Genomic DNA, 19,543 nt, shown 5'->3' with positions numbered 1-19,543 from the left:
AGATAAGAGTCTCACTGACCTTCCTGCCTAGTGACTTCAAACCACAATCCTCAGATCTTAGCCTCCTGAGTAGCTAGGATTACAGGCAGAAGCCATGGGCTCCCCATAACCCTTCAGTTCTAACAACGATCAATTGAAGCAAAGTATCACACCAGAGTTTAAGGAAATCAGACTTCTAAAGCAATTGAATTTAGTGGGTGGAGAAATATATTTCTCTTTGAAATGTGAGGTCATATAAATCAAACCACAAAGAGCACCCAGAATATTCTTTCATGCTAGCCTGTGGTATTTGAACTGCAGAGCACAAACCTTTGGTGATGTGACCTCAGGTTTTACCATCATCTATGGCCTGGGAAATAAAGTTCCATGGTGGACCAACCTCTGTGTGTGTGTCTGTTATCGGCTAAGCAGAGAAGGGCGCAGTCAATGATCACCTGAAAGAAAGATGCTAGTTTGATCTAAAGATGAAAGGTCATGTTTTCATGATCAAAGCAGCATGTCCCAGACCCATCCAATGACTTCTTCCTGAATGGTGACACAGGAGGCTAACAGGTAATTCTCAATCAAAGTTGAGATAAACTTCTTCTTGGATTTGAAATCCTCATTAGGTATCCAAGAAGGATATACCTGAGTATCTTCATACCATAGAGATTTAGGCCTTCCAGTATTATTCTCGGAACTTTATCTAGTGCTCTGGGTACCTGTGGCTCATGCCTGTAGTCTTACCTACTCAAGAAGCTGAGATCTGAAGATCTGAAGACCTCACTTCTGGCTTTTTTTTTTTTTGGTGCTTAACTGAAGGTAAGAGTTTCATAGACTTTCCTGTCCAGGCTGGCTTCAAACTAAGACCTCAGATCTCAGCTTCCTGAGTAGCTAGGAAAACAAGCATGAGCCACTGGTGCCTGACTATTTTGGTTTTTATTTCCAGATGTGAATCGTGATGAATCCAAAGGATGAAAAAAGCAACGCCAAGGAATCTTCCAAAGGAAGGTACACTCTGTGCTCTGAATCATTCTAAACTCAATAGATTAAGCAGAAGCATGAAATTTAAAGAGGAAAAGTTTAAAAAAAAAAAGGGAAATAATAGGGTGACAATAATAAATGCAAGCTTCAAACAGATCCTTTGTTGTTGTTGTTGGTACTAGGGTCTTAAGCTTGCTATGCAGGAGCTCTACTGTTTGAACCACAACCCATGTCTTCACACAGCTTTTTGTTTTTCTGTCCAAACACTGAGGTTTGAATCCGGGCCTTTTGCTCTTGCTCATGGCTAGTACTTGACCACTTGAGCCATGCCTCCTGTCTGGTATTTTGCTGGTTAACTGGAGATAAGAGTTTGTAAATTTTTTGTCTGTATAGACTGGTTTTAAACTTTGATCCTCAGATCTCAGCCTCCTAAGTAGTTAGATTATGGTTATAAACTATTAGCACCCGGCCATATTCTCAATATGGTTCTATTCTGCTGCTAAAGTTAAGTAAGGGAAACCTTAAGAAAATGTCAATGACAAATAAATACATGAAAAGACAGTCTTACCAGTGGTCAAGAAAATAAGAATTAAACTACAGTTTAATGAATTGGTTCAGCAAGAAGTAAAATGTCACTCATCCAGGCTGGGCAATGACCCAGGGAAGAGAGTCATCAGGTTCACATTTGGGAACTACATTTTTCCAAACAGAATCTGAATACCAGGAATAAGCAGTGAATAAAAACCTTCAGGGTGAGCTGGATGCTGGTGACCCATGCCTGTAACCCTAGACACTCAGGAGGCTAAGATCTGAGTTTCTTTTTCTTTTTTTGGGGGAATCCAGTCGTGGGCCTGAACTCTGGGCCTGGGCGCTGTCCCTCAGCTCTTCAGCTCAAGGCTAGTGCTCTACCACTTGAGCCACAGCGCCACTTCGAGCTTTTTTTTTTTCTGCTTATGTGGTGCTGAGGAATTGAACCCAGGGCCTCATGCATGCAAGGCAAGCGCTCTACCACTGAGCCACCTTCCCAGCCCGGTTTTCAGTTTCTTACGTTGTGACTTTGTCCTCATATAACCCTGGGGAGTAATGATTACTCCTAGCCCCATGTGACATGAGAAAACTGAGATCCAGAAAGTACAAATGGCTCTGCTGAGCACATTGAGCAAGTAACTGGCAATAACGGCTCTGGTTTGGGAATATCACCTGTATGTAAGAGAAGATTTAGGACTGAAAGTATTCCTTTCCTCCAGTTTCCTTTGTGTGTGTGTGAGTGTGCGTATATGTGTGTATGCATGCACACTAGTTCTGGGACTTAAACTCAGGGTCTTATACTCTTGCTTAGCTTTGTTCACTCAAGGCTAGGTCTCTAAAACAAGAGCTCCAGCTCCATTCCTGGTTTTCTGATGGTTAATTGGAGATTAGAATTTTTTTTGGGGGGGTCCGGTCGTGGGGCTTGAACTCTGGGCCTGGGTGCTGTCCCTCAGCTCTTCAGCTCAAGGCTAGCGCTCTACCACTTGAGCCACAGTGCCACTTCCGGCTTTTTTTTCCTTTTTGCTTATGTGGTGCTGGGGAATCGAACCCAGGGCCTTATGCATGCAAGGCAAGCGCTCTACCACTGAGTCACCTTCCCAGCCCTGGAGATTAGAATTTTATAGACTTTCCTGTTTATGCTGGCTTCAAATCTCAGTCCTCAGATCTCAACCTCTTGAATGGGTAGGCCTATATTGCTCAGCCTCCGAGTTCCTCTTCTGTAATACACTGTCTCTGAAGAGATCTCTGTGGAATTGGCTCTTGAGTAGGAGGTTAAGTCAGGTGTCATGGTGTCTGCAGCGCTAAAGCAGGAATCCCAGAGCTTCTCCCTCTTCATCTCTGAGGCTCTGCTTCCTCTCCTCCCAGGGTCACTGCCAGCCTGGGACAAACTGGTGCTGTGTCCCCTCTGCCACATATTTAGGGGAGAAAGAGATCTCGTCCATACTGGTGTCTGGAGCCCTGCCATGGCCTTCCTTGGTGCTCCAACTTAGACAAATGATGCCTTTTGCATTCTCTGGGAAAATAAGGAAGACCTGAACAAGTTTACTCTAATTTACCCTCTTAAATTTGGCCCCTTAGGCTGCCATCCCTTTCTTCTTGTGGTAGCTCCAAGGACCTGCCTGAAAGGAAGACAATGGCCTGAAGATAGGGAGAGACTTTGATCCTCACCAACATTTCCAGCCTCTGGATACAGGTATGGTAGGGACAATTTTTTTTTCTTTTCTTTATATTGTCATTTGTGGGGCTTGAACTCAGGGCATAAGCTTTTGTGCTAAAGGCTAGTAGTGCTCTATCACTTTGAGCCATAGCTCCACTTCCAGTTTTCTGGTGGTTAATTGAAGATAAGAACCTCTTTCTTACCAAAACTATCTTGAACTGTGACCCTCAGATCTCAGCCTCCTGAGTAGATAGGATTACAAGTGTGAGCCATCAGTGACCAGCCATAGGTACATCGTTTGACTCCTAACACTTGATCAGACATTCACCAATCAGAACTTGCAGGAGAATCTTTCATGAATGTGCAATCGACACTGAAGAATATCAAAGCTGACATCTCCTGTCCTCAATTTGGAATAAAGAATCATGGGTACTTGATATAATAAGAAAGAATTGCCTTAAGGAAATGAACTGGGAAAATCAGAACTTCAGTGGCTTCATTTGAAGATACTCTGGGGCAGCCTAGCCATGTGTAATAATTTGCCCTAAGAAATAGTTACAAAAGTGCTTGCTGTTGGTAATCATATGGACTCATTATGAGCAGTGACAAGAATGGACTCAATATTCATTGAATCTGGATGTAGGAGTTTAAAATCTCTTATACTCCAAGCATGGGAAGAGCCATGGAGAATAAAGAGTCCTGAGGATGTCTGCTGCATTTTTCCTCTCACTTTGGGATTCTCTTCATTGTTCTCTCCTCTCTCTGCCTGCTGGCTTGGCGTCTGTGAGGAGCTGGCAGGAAGGAAGAATGGTCTTGAACCATTCCAGCCCCCTCTCTGTTCCACTCCATGGCCAAGAAAAGCTCAATCTTTCAGAAGCCTTGCTAGAGAAATTCTGGGGATTTGTTTTGGATCCTGGGCCTCTCCCTGAAGTAGCTTTCTTACCAGCACAAAGTGAAGGAAGCTAGGCTCCACAGTGTGTTCAAGCCTGTAATCTTAGCTACTTAGAACGTAGAGATAGGGGCACTGTGGTTCTGGGCCAGCCCAGGCAATGAAAGTTCATGAGACTCCAGTCTGACAAATGGCTGGGCATGATGGTGCTTGTCTATCATCCCAAGCTATAGGGGACATAATGTCTGGATGTATCTGCCATCCCAGTGACATGGGGAAGACCAAACAGGAAGATTGAAGCCCAGACTCAGACATAAAGTGTGACTCTCAAAAATAACCAAACTCCAAAGGGGTTTGCAGAGTGGCTCACATGGTTGAGCATCTGCCTAGTAAGAAAGAAGCCTTGGGCCTTAGTGTTGGAGGAGAAAAATCAAGGGGAAGGGAATTGTCAGTAGAAGATTAAAAAAAGAGATTTTCTACTTTTATCTAACTAATAAATGTTTATAAAATATCCATATATTTTATTTAACTTACATTATCATTTTTTTTTTTTGTTTGTTTTTTGGGTCTGGTCATGGGGCCTGAACTCTGGGTCTGGGCACTGTCCCTCAGCTCTTCAGCTCAAGGCTAGCACTCTACCACTTGAGCCACAGCACCACTTCCGGCTTTTTTCTTTTTGCTTATGTGGCACTGAGGAATCGAACCCAGGGCCTCAGGCATGCAAGGCAAGCGCTCTACCACTGAGCCACCTTCCCAGCCCCTACATTATCATTTTTGTGTATACTGGTCTGGGGCTTAACTCAGGGCCTGGATGCTATTTCTGAGCTTTTTTGCTTAAGGCTAGCACCCTATAACTGAGCCACAGCTCCACTTCTGGCTTTTTAGTTGCTTAATTGGAGATGGGAGACTCATGGATTTTCCTGCCCGGGTTGGCTTTGAACCACTACCTCAGTTCTCAGCCTCCTGAGTAGCTCAGATTACAGGCATGAGCCACTGGCACTTGATACATCATTTTTTTAATAGTATGAAATATGTATCCATAGAAGTCAGATAGCTAAAACTGTAATTGTAAGAAATTTGTTTATTAAGCTGGGTGTCAGTGGCTCACACCTGTAATTCTAGCTCTTTAGTAGGCTAAAATCTGGAGGATTCAGATTCAAGTCCAATATAAACAGAAGTTTGCTAGAGTCCTATCTCCAAACTAACTAGTGAAAAGATGAACTGGAGGCATGACCCAAATGGTAGATCTTCAGTCTCACAAGTAAGCCAGTTAAACAACCTTGAGACTGTGAGTTCAAAGCTCAGGTACCACCAGAAAACACACACACACACACACACACACACACACAAAAAGAAGAAACACCAACAAAACAAAAAGAAAAACATTTAAAAATAATTTTAAAATTTAAAATTATTAATCGTATGTTTCCTTCATCACATTTACCACTATATTAATTCTGTGTTGATTACATTGTCATTTGATCATTGGTTGCCTGCTTAATTGGAATGTCAATTCATGAGGTGATACCACAAACACTTTTATCTAGTACAGTCTTCTCAACATTCAGAACACTGCTGCCAGAGTCAGCATTTAACATACCCAGCAAGTAACTGAATGAAGAACCAACAGAACCTAAATTCTGAACAACTCAGCCCTAGATGTCTGTAGGGAGCTGGGTAAGACAGTACATAGGAGGTTGAGATCTGAGGATTGAACCAGCCTGGGTGAGAAAATCTGTGAGACTCTAAACTCCAGTTAACCAGAAAAAAAGCCAGAAGTGGAGCTGTGATTCAAATAGTAGAACGTCAGTCTTGAGCAAAAAAAGCTAAAGCACCCAGGTCCTGAGTTCAAACCTCAGTTTCAACACACACACACACACACACACACACACACACACACACACACACACGCACCCAGGTCCTGAGTTCAAACCTCAGTTTCAACACACACACACACACACACACACACACACACACACACACACACACACACACACACACACACACACACCTACAAGTTAAGAAACACTGGGGGCCAGGCACTGGTAGCTCACCCCTGTAATCCTAGCTACTTAGAAAGCTCAGATTTGAGGATCATAGTTTGAAGCCAGACCTGGCAGGAAACACTCTAAGACTCTTATCTCCAATTAAGCACCAGAAAACTGAAAGTGGCACTCTGACTCAAAGTGGTAAAGAGTTAACTTAACTTTGAGCAAAGATCTCAGGGACAGCACCTAAGCCTTGAGACCAACCAAAAGAAAAAGAAAGAGGGGGTGGAGGAGGGGGGGGTAAAAGAAAGACTGTGAGAAATGAAAAGAAAATTAGAGAATTAGAAGATTCAACTAGACTTGTCATTCATGGCCTTCCAGGAAACACACAGAGCAGAGATGTAATTTCAACAAGTAAGTGATAAGCTACACATTAAAACCTTAAGATGGGCAGGAAGAAAAAGCCTCCAAATTCTAATGAGGAAAATGGAAAAGTTTGCAGCGTTAACACATACATTAAATGAAGGGCAGAAGTGAGCTTAGGAAATTTACCATGGTTCACTGTATTTCTATTTGATGCCATTTCAAAATGGGAGTAGCCCATCCAGCTAGAAGTCCACAGATCTCTTTAAGTGGCCTCAGTTTAATGGAACAGCATCCTAATGAAAAAATCACACTGCTTGAGCACTTCATTGGCTTGCGCTAAAGCTTACAGCCTTTCAATGACTGAGTTGCACACATTCTTGCTTTATGCATACTTGACATTGTATCTGTCAGTGTCTGTTAATTAAGCTCTGACACTTCCTCTGACTTAGGCACTTCCTGTGCTTGAGTCAGGCCAGGCCATGGAGACACGGAGATGCTTCAGAGTCTTCAAGAACCTTGCGTGGTATTCAAGTGTCTCCTGTACAGAGTGAGTTCCTACCATATGGAGAGAAACAGGTATGGGAGAAGTTATTACAGAGAGCAAGCTGTGACCTAGAGACAGAGAAAGCAGGGACTCACTCAACTGTGTTTGCCCAAAGGGGAGAAAAGTGATTTTTATCAGGATGAAAGGCAGAAAGTGACAGAGAAGAAACAGATTGGGAGCTGGGCCCTGGTGGCTCACAACTCTAATTCTAGCTACTCAAGAGTCTGATATCTGAAGAGCTCAGTTCAAAGTCATGAAAGTTGATGAGACTCGTATCTCCAATTAACCACAAAAAAAGCTGGAAATGGAGGCATGCCTCAAGGGATAGAATGCCAGCCTTGAACAAAAAAGCTAGAGACCTTGAGTAAGGGCATCAGGCATTGAATTCAAGCCCCAGTACTGGTACAAAACAAACAAAGAATACATGTTGGACAAAAATAAAAGAAACGTGCTTTGACAAAATGGATTTTTTTTTCTTTTTTCAACATTGGTGGAGAGTGTATTACATAACCTTCTGGCATTATGGCAAATACCTGAAACAATGTTAAGGAGGAAAGATTTACTTTTGGTTTCTAGTTTCAGTCCATGGTTAGGTGGTTGCATGGCCCAAGGGGCCCATGGTGAGGCAAAGCATCATGGTGGAAGGATATGGTAGAACAAAGTTGTTCTCCTCATGGTGGCCAGGAAGTAGAAAGACAGGAAGGGATCAGAGACCTACCCCCTAGCAATCTACTTCCTCCAGTGAGGCTCTGCCTCCTATACTTTCCTGAAACTCCCAAACTATGAGGATACCAGTGTTTTTTCAACTCTCAAGCTGAACTATGAGGACATTTCTCATTTAAACTACCACAGAGGCAGAACTGGGAACTGAGGCCTGTGAATGCCATGGAGGTAAAGGCCGCCTTGGAAATTCAGGAATGGAGTGCCAAGGAACCCTTCCTGTCAAGGAGATTCCCTATGTCTAGATACAGGATCAGAAATAGCTTTTGCTGATGCTTCAGGAATTCACCTGACCTTGAGGACAAGCTGTAGGAACTGTCAGAAGTGTAGACTTTTCCCATATGGTATCCTTTCCCTCCACACTACGCAGCTTGCCTTCCTGGTTATCTTCACACAAAGATTAGCTCAGTTTATTCTAGAAACAAACAAAAATGCAGTGAGAAAATGCAATGAACATAATCTAATCAAAAAGTTCTTGAAGCTGGGCACTGGTGACTCTCACCTGTAATCCTAGCTAATCAGCAAGCTAAGAAGATTGCAGTTCAAAGCCAGCCTGGACTGGAAAGCCCATGAGACTCTTATCTCCAATGAACCATCAGAAAACTGGAAGTGGAGCTGTGGCTCAAAATGGTAGAGCACTAGCCTTGAGCAAAATCCTCAGGAACAACACCCAGGCCCTGAGTTCAAGACCAAGGATCCAATAATAACAAAAAAAGTTCTTGACTTCAGACAGAGAAAATAGAAAACACCAGCCTCCTCTAGTTTTTTTTTTGGATCTGGTCGTGGGGCCTGAACTCTGGGCCTGGGCGCTGTCCCTCAGCTCTTCAGCTCAAGACTAGCGCTCTACCACTTGAGCCACAGCACCACTTCCGGCTTGATTTTTCTTTTCGCTTATGTGGTGTTGAGGAATCGAACCCAGGGCCTCATGCATGCAAGGCAAGCACTCTACCACTGAGCCACCTTCCCAGCCCTAATTTTGACATCGTCTTTCTGGATATAGTCTTGTCACCAAGCAGAAAAAGCACTAGACTAGAGTCCAAGTTGGACTTACCTTTGGGTTCAACACACATCAGCCAGGTGGCTTTTGGGTGAGATCTTTACTCATCTGTCATGTTCATTCCCCTGGAAAATGATAGGATGATGTTTACATTATCTTCCACATTTAGTTTTCTGATATAAAGGTTTTTTTTTTTCTCCAGTTAAATATTATACACTTGGCTAAACTGCATCATGAGAATATTGCATTTTCCTATGGGAAGATCTAGAAATCTAGAAATGACTTTCTCATATTGATGAGAGCAGGAAACACAACCTGCCCTTGTCATTTCAACCATCAATTCACTTTTGAGTTATTTGAAAGATGCCTTCACTTTTAGTCATTGACATTCTGTTCATTCTTTCCCTGTGACTTTCATTCTTATAATAACACTTTTTATTTTTGTGTTGTGACTGGGGCTAGAACTCAGGGCCTTGTACTGTAGCTTCACTTTTTCTGCCCAATGCTGGCATGCTACCACTTGAACCACACCTTCACTTCTGATTTTTTTACTGGTTAATTGGAAAGAAGTGTATCACAGATTTTCCTTGCCCAGGCTGGCTTCGAACCTATGTGCTTACATCTCAGTAGCTAGGATTATAGGCATGAGCTAGCAGCATTTGACTATAGGAACATTTTAAAAGTTACTTTTTACTAAAACTTACTTTATAAAGAAGTGAAATATTTTCCCACAAAAAATCTAGGATTGACTGTTTTGAGTAGTAACCAACAAATTTTTAGATTCAGTTCTGATTCAGTACCTATTTTGTAAGTAGTCATAGACTCACTCTATTTTATACCTCTCCTCACTTTTGTGTGGAGACTAGCACTCTACCATCGGAGTCACAGCTCCACTTCTGGCTTTTTGGTGATTAGTTGGAGTTAAGAGTCTCTTGGGCTTTTCCACCTGATGTGGCTTTGAACTGTGATTCTCAGATCTCGGCCTCCTGAGTAGCTAGGATTACCGGCATGAGTCACCGTCACCCACCTCTGAGTCCACTGTAAGTGGCCTTAGCTTAAGAGTCCCCTAAACACCATCAGATGAATCAGGAATCAAAGTACAAAGGTAGGTCTCCTCACTGGTCCCCACAGCAGAGGACTGGGAAGGTGCAGGTGAGCTGGCCTTGGGGAGAGGCAGGGAGATGGGCAGGGTGATGAAGTCTAACATGGTACCCGGACTGTCGATACTGCATGGGAAGCTGCAGTGGCGGGGATTCTTCCTTCACCAGCTGTGGTCTTCCTACAGTCTCCACCCTCCAATGAATCATTTGAGAGTAAGTGGAAGAGATTTGGTAGAAGTTGACTTCCCTAATGGGCTGGAAACATGGAAGTTTTCTCTAGGGCCTATCACAATTTACCTTTAATCCTTATCCTGGTACATCAGTGTGAAGTGCAGGTGGGTATTTGGCTGAGGGCCAGTTAACCACAGCACTCAGATGATGTACTGGCTTGTATGATAATGGAAATGATAATAGGCAGTTCATATTTATTGATTGCTGACTGGGTTGTAGGCACAGTGCTAAGCATTGTCTTTTTTTTTTTTTTTTAAATTAATTTGCCAGTACTTGGGGTTGAACTCAGGGCCTGGGCACTATCCATTAGCTTTTTAACTGAAGACTAGTGCTCTACCTCCTTGAGCCATAGCACCACTTCCAGCTTTTTAGTGGTTAATTGGAGAGAAGAGTCTCTTGGACTTTCCTCAGTGTCTTTTAACCTCAATCCTCAGATCTCAGCCTCCTGAGTAGGTAGAATCACAGGCATGAACCACCAGTGCCTGACCATCCATTCATTCTTGCATTTGATATTTACAGCACTGGTGAGAGGCTGTACCACTGTTATGCCCACTGGACAATAGAGAAAACCTGTGGGAGGGTCATACAGGCCCCATGTCACACAGCTAGTGAGCTACAGACCATCCCCAACTAGTACCTGCATCATTTTTTGCTTCATTTTAGGATAGCTATAGCCGGGCGCCGGTAGCTCATGCCTGTAATCCTAGCTACTCAGGAGGCTGAGATCTGAGGATTGTGGTTCAAAGCCAACCCCGGGCAGGAAAGTCCGTGAACCTCTTATCTCCAATAAACCACTAGAAAACTGGAAGTGGTGCTGTAGCTCAAGTGGTAGAGTGCTAGTCTTGAGCTGAAGAGCTGAGGGACAGCACCCAGGCCCAGAGTTCAAGCCCCATGACTGACAAAAAAAAAAAAAAAAAAAAAAAAAAAAAAAAAATATATATATATATATATATATATAGAGAGAGAGAGAGAGAGAATAGCTATAGCTGATACTTTCGTACCATGAGGCCAGATGGAAATCCTCATGTTGGCAGGAAGTAGAGTCTTTGTAGACTTTGTCTCTCCTGACATCCTCTGAGATCTAAAGGCCTCTGGTTACCTGAAATATGACAATGGCACATGTTGAATTAATCATTATCCTTAATGAGAGGATTAAAGCCAGTAAAACAAAAGGAAATAGTCTGACCTTCAGACGGACGGGAAATGATCATCAACAAAAATTTCTGAGACGGTTTCAACAGACAAATGATCTTCATGCAAATGAGCTATCAGGGTCACTCACCAAAGCCACATAAATGAGAAAATAAATGCATGCTAAAAATATAGAATCACATGTACCAGTGGGCTTTCTTGAAGTTTTCAGAGCTTTTAACAATTTATCTGACATCTGAGATTTTTTGTTATTGTTTTGCTGTTGTTTTGTGCCAGTATTAGGATTTGAACTCAGGACTCTGAGCTCTTGTGTGGCTTTCTTTTTTTCTACTCAAGGCTGGCACTTTACTACATGTCAGCTTTTTGCTGGTTAATTGGAGGTAAGAGTCTCACAGACTTTTTTGCCCTGGGCTTGTTTCAAACCATGAGCCTCAGATCTCAGCCTCCTTGAGTAGCTGGGATTATATGAGCCACCACTCCTGGCTTATATCTGAGCATTTTGAGGTTGAGTTGACAAAGGACATAGGGCATTGAAGAAGGACTGAGAAAGGAGGGTGTGGGAGTCAATTTAATCTCATATGCAAAAGAGCTTTAGGAGAGTAAAGACTAATTTGTTAATCTGTTCATCACAGATCCAAGAGCCAACTGCTTAGTTGATTGGTTTGACCACATGTTAGTGACCGGGGTCATGTTGCCTTGTGGCATGTAAACATATCCTTCTAATCTAGACCTTTGCTATTAAATTGTCATAAATAGCTGTGTGTTACTACTGTTGTGTAACTCATGACTTCATCCCAGCTTCTGTCTGAGTGGATGGGAGGGAGTTGTGTTTCCTGCATCTCCACAGTACCCCATCCTCCTGGGGCATCTCATCATGAGCACATGGTAGAAGGAGCTCCTCAGATGACAAAGGACATCTTCTTGCTCCATTCTTTTCCAGGACAACACATTGCTCAAAAGGCCCTCAAGTCTTGAAAGTCTCTCTACACTGATAGTGCCTGACAGACAACTATATCTCAACTCAAAATATGGCAAAATGAATTACTATTAATAACTCTTGAGAGTCATGCAGTTTCAGGCAGTCTTATTTCTCTGCCAAAAGGTCAGAATGTTTTCTCAGTGCTCTGATTTTTTTTTAAACTCTGTTCTTGGTTTGTTTCAGTACATTTCCTATTTAGATCATCTACCCAAGTATGTCATACTTTATCTGTAACCTTTCTGGAACATACCAGAGAATTCAGGAATGGAAAGGCTTATAAAGGCTAATGGGGTTTTTAAAGATTGTACTTGATTCACACTTTCTATTTCTTGCAACTACAGTAACCATCATCTTTACCATATATGCAGAAATTGCTAGAACAAAAGCAAGGGAACCCTCTAAGTTATTTATATTGCTAATAATGTTGTATAATGAGCTATTTCTTGGGCCCTTATTATTCTAGACATAATTCTTCACTCTGCCATTGCTAACTCTCAGCTCTACAAAATAAATGGTCTCTGTAAGTCACAAACCATCTCAAGCTGGGTACTGGAGGCTCATGCCTGTAATCCTAGCTATTCTGGAGGTTGAGCTCTGAGGATCTTGGTTCAAAGCCAGCCTAGGCAGAAAAATCCATGAGACTCATCTCCAATCAACCACCAAAAAGCCAGAAGTGGAAACATGGTTCAAGTGGTAGAGAATCATCTTTAAGCGAAAAAAACAAACCAGAATGGGAAGGCCTGAGTTCAAGTCTCTATGCCCACACAGGAAAAGAAAAAAAAAAAAAAAGGAAGATCAACTCTTGAGAAACCTTGCCTGAGCTGACAAACAATTAACATCCAGGCTGGAATTCAAATCATGTCTTTAAAATATATATATAATATATATTATATGTATAATATATGTATAACATAATATATAATATTATATATATTATATAATAATTATATATATAAACACACATATATATATATATATATATATATATTTTTTTTTTTTTTTTGCTAGTCATGGGGCTTGAACTCTGGGCCTGGGCGCTGTCCCTCCACTCTTCAGCTCAAGGCTAGCGCTCTACCACTTGAGCCAAAGCACCACTTTCAGGTTTTTCTGCTTATGTGGTACTCTAATGTGGTGCTGAGGAATCGAACCCAGGGCCTCATGTATGCAAGGCAAGCACTCTACCACTGAGCCACCTTCCCAGCCCCTCAAATCATGCTCTTTATCTCGAGTCAAATAAAATTGCCAGTAGTCAATTTTTTCTTACATCAAATGGCTATTTTCTGGTTCAGTCTAATAGTTTAATGGGCTGACCCTAAAAGGAAGTTCAGAATCTTCTGGTATCACTTGTAAATTCTATGCAGACAGGCTTCATGCTGATTGGATAATTGGGGAATTTGGTTATGGGGTGAGGGGTGGAGTGAAGAATGGAAATGCAATTTATTACCTCAACATCAATTAATGTTATTATTACAAACACCCCAAAATGGCCAAGCATGTCCAAGGTTTTTTTTAATATATCTATGTTTTGATATTTTCTATATATTCTAACATTTTGTATTGTTATTATAAAGGTGATATACAGAGGAATTACATAAGTATGAATATTTCTTCATATAATCATGCACACTGTTTTATTTTTACAAGCAGTGAAATGATTTCAAGTACTAAAAGCTAATGATGCCCAAATATCCTTTTAGGCTTCAAAACATACATTTAACCAGGTGTTGGTGGCTCACACCAGTAATCCCAATTACTCAAGAGGCTGAGATCTGAGGATTGAAGTTCAAAGTCAGCCGGGGCAGAGTCTATGAGACTCTTATTTCCCACCAAAAAAACTGGAAATGGAGCTGTAGTCCAAGTGATAAAGTGCCAGCCTTGAGCAAAAGTGCCAAGCAAGAGCATGAGGCTCTGAGCACACATAAAGAAATAACTTACCACATTTTGATGAGCAGGTAGCCTAGAAGTATATAACAAAAGATACCTTGGAAAGATCAATTTAGTTTCTTGACCTTGGGTGTTTTAGATAGAAGCTCCTATGCAAGACACATTATTTTGAGCTCTTTTCAGAAATCATACATAAGAATCACAATCCCCTTTCACTTCCATTTTCTCCATTGATAGAATGGGAAAGATTAAGGGGGGTAGTTGATAATAATCATTGTATTGAATTTATAATATTCAATGGTTACTGGACACTAGGCTGTTAAATGCAGAATGATTGGTTGATTGAATGACTGATACTTTGTTTGGGGGGAAAATCATAAATAATAGGAAAGAGCTTCAGTTTGTGTGCATTAGAATGAGCTATCAGGCATTGAAGGAATCTCATTTTTAATAAATAGGAAATTGAAGCTCAGAGAAACATAACTGGTGGCAGCACTTAATCATTCATAGTGCAAAGCAAGTCTAAAGTCGTGTGTGTGTGTGTGTGTGTGTGTGTGTGTGTGTGTGTCCCAGTACTGGGACTTGAACTTAGCTTTTTTGCTCAAGGCTGGCATTCTATCACTTGAGCCATACTACCACTTCCAGCTTTTTGCTAGTTAAATGAAGATAAGACTCTCACAGACTTTCCTGCCCAGGCTGGCTTCGAACCATATTTCTCAGATCTCAGCCTCCTGAGTAGCTAGAATGATAAGTACCTGACTCACATAGCTTGTAAAGTTGATGCTTACTTACAGACTTAATAAAGAAGCTACAGATTTATCATGAGACTCTCTAAATGCTTGCCACCCATCTGGAAGACCCTGAATTCAATGTACTAGAAAACTGTTCTCAGCTCCAGTTTCCAAACTAATTTTTTTTTAAATGTCAGTCGTAGGACTTGAACTCTGAACTCTGTCCCACAGTTCTTCAGCTCAAGGCACTAGAACCATAGCACCATTTCCAGTTTTCTGGTGGTTAATTGGAGATAGGAGTCTCACAGACATTCCTGCCCAGGCTGGCTTTGAACCATAATCCTCAGATCTCAGCCTCCTAAGTAGCTAGGATTACAGGCGTGAGCTGCAGACGTCTGACTTCCAAACTAATATTTTAAATAGTATTGGAACTGGCACAAGGTTAATGATAGCTTTACTGAATCACCTGTGAGGCAAACAAAATATGGAAGAAGGAAGAGTGCTTTAAATAGGAGAACTTGTAATGTCTTTATCAGTATAAGGAAAAGTATATAGTAGAAAAATGAAAACAAGAGGATTGATTGATAGATGGGTGATTCTGCTGGTTTTTACATTCACAGTGACTCACGCTGTAACACTGGAATATTTGGAAAATAAATTCTACTATTGTATCAGAAAAGACAAGGGCATGAACATCATTTTCTTTTATTTCACTATATGACTTTTCAGTGGTGTAAATATTACTCTCGGCTCTGATCATATAGAAAAGGGAAACAAAGGTTCATGAGAATGTCAGAAAAAGCAGTCATTTATGAATGGAAAATAACTTTTTCTAAAGCAGGATTTATGGATAGCTCTGGGCTTTTTTGTTGTTGTTGTTGGTGGTGGTGGTGGTGGGGTTTGAACTCTGGGCCTGGGCGCTGTCCCCGAGCTCTTCTGCTCAAGGCTAGCGCTCTAGCACTTGAGCCAAAGTGCCACTTCTGGCTTTTTCTGTTCATTTGGTGCTAAGGACTTGAACCCAGAGCCACATGCATGCGAGGCAAGCACTCTACCACTGAGCCACCTTCCCAGCTCAACTCTGGGCTTCTTTTAAGGAAGCCTTCTTAACCTTAGGCAGCAATGAGCTCTTGTCCTGTATCCAGTGAGTTATTAGGCATTGCACAGCCAGGGCCTCTGGAGTCAATGGGCTGCACACCTGCACTGGTACTCTTTTCCCGCCATGGTTTCCTCAGAAAGATATGATGGATTCAGGGCTGGAGAGCTGAGGTTGGTAGGGCTCAAGTGGGAGGTTGTATTGGCTCAGAAATCCCTTCCATTGTTGATGATAATTTCTGGTATTGGGGTTTGAAATCAGGCCTAGGCCCTGTCTCTCAGCTTTTCATCCAAAGCTAGCACTCTACCACTTAAGCCACAGTTCTACTTCTGGCCTTTTGTTGGTTAACTGGAGATAAAAATCTTACAAGCTTTCCTGGTTTGGAACCCCAATCTGTAGCTTTCAGCTTCCTGAGGAGCTAAGATTACAGGCATGAACCATCAGCCCCTGGCTGATCATCTTTCCTTTAATCAGTTTTTAGAAAGTCACTGGTCCAAGTCTAATTATTATTATTATTATTTTTCCAAGTGAAAGTTAATAATGATTTCCTGCCTTCCTCATGCACTGCAACCCACTCTTAACAGAGCTCACAAAAGTTCAAGGGCAGACCAAAGCTCAGAAAGAACAAAATGGAGAAAAAGGGGTTTTGAATATGAGGCTCAAAGTTCTCACAATATTCAAGTCCAGTTCTATAGATATGATATAGCCATGTTAGAGGATGTGCTTTAGCCCACCAGTAAATGGTTCACTCTCAGGTACCTCAGGAATACACTAAGTATCCAACAATAAACAATGCAGACAGCAGGCTGTTTCTAAGGCAGTTGATGAGGGATAAAAATTGTTGCAGGGCATGTGGCAAGTACAGTGTCAAGAGCAGGGAAAGGTCAAACGGTGACCGTAAGTTTTGGTTTGTTTGTTTTTTTTGGTGCCAGTACTGGGGCTTGAACTTAGGGCCTCTTACCTCACTTGGCTTTTGTAATCCAGCTCTTTGGTGATTAATTGGTGATAAGAGTCTCACTAACTTTCCTGCTTGGGCTGGCTGGATCTGTGATCCTCAGATCTGTTTCCTGAATAATTAGGATTACAGGTATGAACTACCAGGGCCCAGTTGCAAGTGGTCTTTTGGAGCAGTGAAACCTACTGAGATAAGCAAAAGTGTTCTGTGCTTCATCTGAAATATATCCTGAAGCAAGTATCATGACTTCATAGTGCTCAGCATCTCACATTGTCTTCTCCTTGTTAGATTCTTTAAGAATGCTACTGGGCATGTCAGCAAATGAGGGACTTAACCGTGTGGACATTTTCAGATTCTTTCCTGAAACAAAGCACTAGGTGCGGGCAAGAGCGGGAGTCCCTTAGTCACAGCATGTTGGTTGCTAAGAATCAAATCTCACTCCGCTAAACTGAAATTAAAAAAGAGCAGCTCACTGTAACGATAAAAACAGTGATTTTACAGACTTCCATGAGCATGAAACAAAGTCCAGCTTGACTTTCTAAGCCACCAACACAAGGGAAGAAAGGAGCAGACACTCATTAGTTAGTCTCTGCTCTGTTTCTTTCTGTCTCTTTTACTTTTGACTCAAATTTTCCTCTTTTGGGGTGTGTGTGTGTGTGTTTCATTTGGTTTTAAAAGGGAGCATTCAAGGCCGGGTGCTGGTGGTTCATGCTTGTATTACTAACTACTTGGGAGGCTGAGATCTGAGGTTTTGATTTGAAGCCAGGCTAGGCAGGTAAGCCTGTGAGATTCTTATCTCCAATTAACTACCAAAAAAAAGCCAGAAGTAGAGCTCTGGTTCATGGGCTAGATCCTAGCCTTGAGCAAAAAAAGCAAAAGGACATCTGCCAGGCCCCAGAACTACTACTACTACTACTACTACTACTACTACTACTACTACTACTACTATAAAAGAAAGAGAGAGAGAAAGAAAGAAAGAAAAGAAGGGGGCTGGGAAGGTGGCTTAGTGGTAGAGCACATGCCTTGCATGCCAGAGGCCCTGGGTTCCATTCCTCAGCATCACATAAGCAAAAAGAAAAAAGCTGTGGCTCAAGTGGTATGAGTGCTAGCCTTGAGCTGAAGAGGTGAGGGACAGCGCCCAGGCCCAGAGTTCAGGCCCCACAACTGGACCCCCAAAAAAAAAAAGAAAAGAAAGGAAAGAAAGAGAGAGAGAAAGAGAGAGGAAGGAAGGAAGGAAGGAAGGAAGGAAGGAAGGAAGGAAGGAAGGAAGGGAAGAAAAAGAAAGAATTTTCCTTTTGGCTTCCCTGATTACTTCTACTTTAGGAAAGCTCCCAAGCAGCTTTGTATGTAACCTTGGCTTGCCCTGACTCTAACCTTAAGGTTTGCTGTTAGCTTTCTTCTACAGCAGGCTAGAGTTTCTCTACATTGCTCAGAATTGTGGAGAGAAACTGATAGATTCCCCCTGACCTCATCAGCACAGGAAAGGAGGGACTCAGGGAGGCATCTGGACCACACAGGGTCTATCCTTCCCAGCAGAGTTGCCAACAGCAGGAATGCTCAGAAAAGGGAGGTGCTGAAGTAGCACAAATGTCCCCAAGAGGATCAGCTACTTTCCCAAGCCAAATGCAGTGTGACAGGGGACAAAGCATTCCTAGACGCTGTTTATTAAGCCACAGAACCAAAGAGGGAGATGTTTTGAATACGGACTTGTATTTGGTGTCTGGTTCTTCATCCTTCTATTACACACACACACACACACACACACACACACACACACACACACACACACACACACACACACACACACACACACACACACACACACACACACACACACACACACACACACACACACACACACACACACACACACACACACACACACTGCTGCTGGTGACAAGGCCAATACTATGAATGGAGTTAAGAGAACTTCTGGGTGCATTGTGCAGTCACAGTTGGTGATGTCATTTAATTAACTTTAGCAAGGATCTATACCATCATACATTTAGACTCTTACATATCCCCAAAGTCTGTTAACCGATTGTGTTATTGTGTTCTTGCTTCTTGGCTTTCCAGTGAGCCTCAATTTGAATGTCACCAGTAAGAAGTTCCTAAAAACTACTTCTGGAATCTACTGTACTGAAATTTTTCTAAAAGCTAAGTATCAATAAATTAAAGTTCTAGACAACAATATCTTTTTTTTTTTTTTTTTTTTTCTGGCTCTGGGAGCTAAGTTCAATCCAGTGCTTGGAAACAAAACCTAAGCAGAAGGCCTAAAATAAACAAAACATTATCAGCCTGGCCTACCCTTCCTCCACGGGTTAATGCAAGCTTCCAGGAAATTCTATGTTTACTCTAGGCAGATATTTATATGAGTTTTGATTTTTGAAAATCTAGCGATAAGGAACCCAAGGAAAAAGGAAGAGGCTGATCAGATAAAGAGGTTGTAATTAACTTGTATGTTTTGAGGGAAGTATTTTCTATAGGCACATTCATCTTTATAAATGTATGAGTTATTTCAGATACTTTTAGTTGCTACAGATAGAGGATTTATACTAGAAATGTCAGGGGACTTGAGTTTAAGTCCTGATTTCCACAATAAAAAGTGGCTCTGGCCGGGCGCTGGTGGCTCACGCCTGTAATCCTAGCTACTCAGGAGGCTGAGATCTGAGGATCGCGGTTCAAAGCCAGCCCGGGCAGGAGAGACCGTGAGACTCCTATCTCCAATAAACCACCAGAAAACCGGAAGTGGCGCTGTAGCTCAAG

The 19,543-nt window shown here is 42.0% G+C and overlaps 1 protein-coding gene across 5 annotated transcripts in view; it reads right to left on the bottom strand.

Moving 5' to 3' along the window:
- Pced1b (PC-esterase domain containing 1B) overlaps nucleotides 1-19,543 on the bottom strand; it is an 88,216-nt gene that overhangs the window by 54,470 nt on the left and 14,203 nt on the right. Inside the window, exons 1-3 of one of the 5 annotated variants that reach the window (XM_070039482.1) lie at nucleotides 10,985-11,001; nucleotides 8,707-8,777; nucleotides 7,950-8,070 (exon numbers count right to left, since the gene is read on the bottom strand). In XM_070039482.1, the coding sequence (XP_069895583.1) occupies nucleotides 7,950-7,996 (47 nt within the window). In that variant the 5' untranslated portion in view covers nucleotides 7,997-8,070; nucleotides 8,707-8,777; nucleotides 10,985-11,001. Of the gene's footprint in view, nucleotides 1-6,577; nucleotides 6,947-7,949; nucleotides 8,071-8,706; nucleotides 8,778-10,984; nucleotides 11,083-19,543 lie in introns of those variants that run through there. The other 4 variants (XM_070039489.1, XM_070039473.1, XM_070039545.1 and 1 more) reach the window with 4 other exon arrangements.

Source organism: Dipodomys merriami, unplaced genomic scaffold (assembly GCF_024711535.1).
Source record: "Dipodomys merriami isolate MVZ:Mamm:240054 unplaced genomic scaffold, mDipMer1.0.p SCAF_10, whole genome shotgun sequence".
In the NCBI taxonomy this organism is placed as follows: domain Eukaryota; kingdom Metazoa; phylum Chordata; class Mammalia; order Rodentia; family Heteromyidae; genus Dipodomys; species Dipodomys merriami.
The sequence above is the reverse complement of the archived record's forward strand: the minus strand, read 5'-3'. Positions and strand labels throughout refer to the sequence as shown.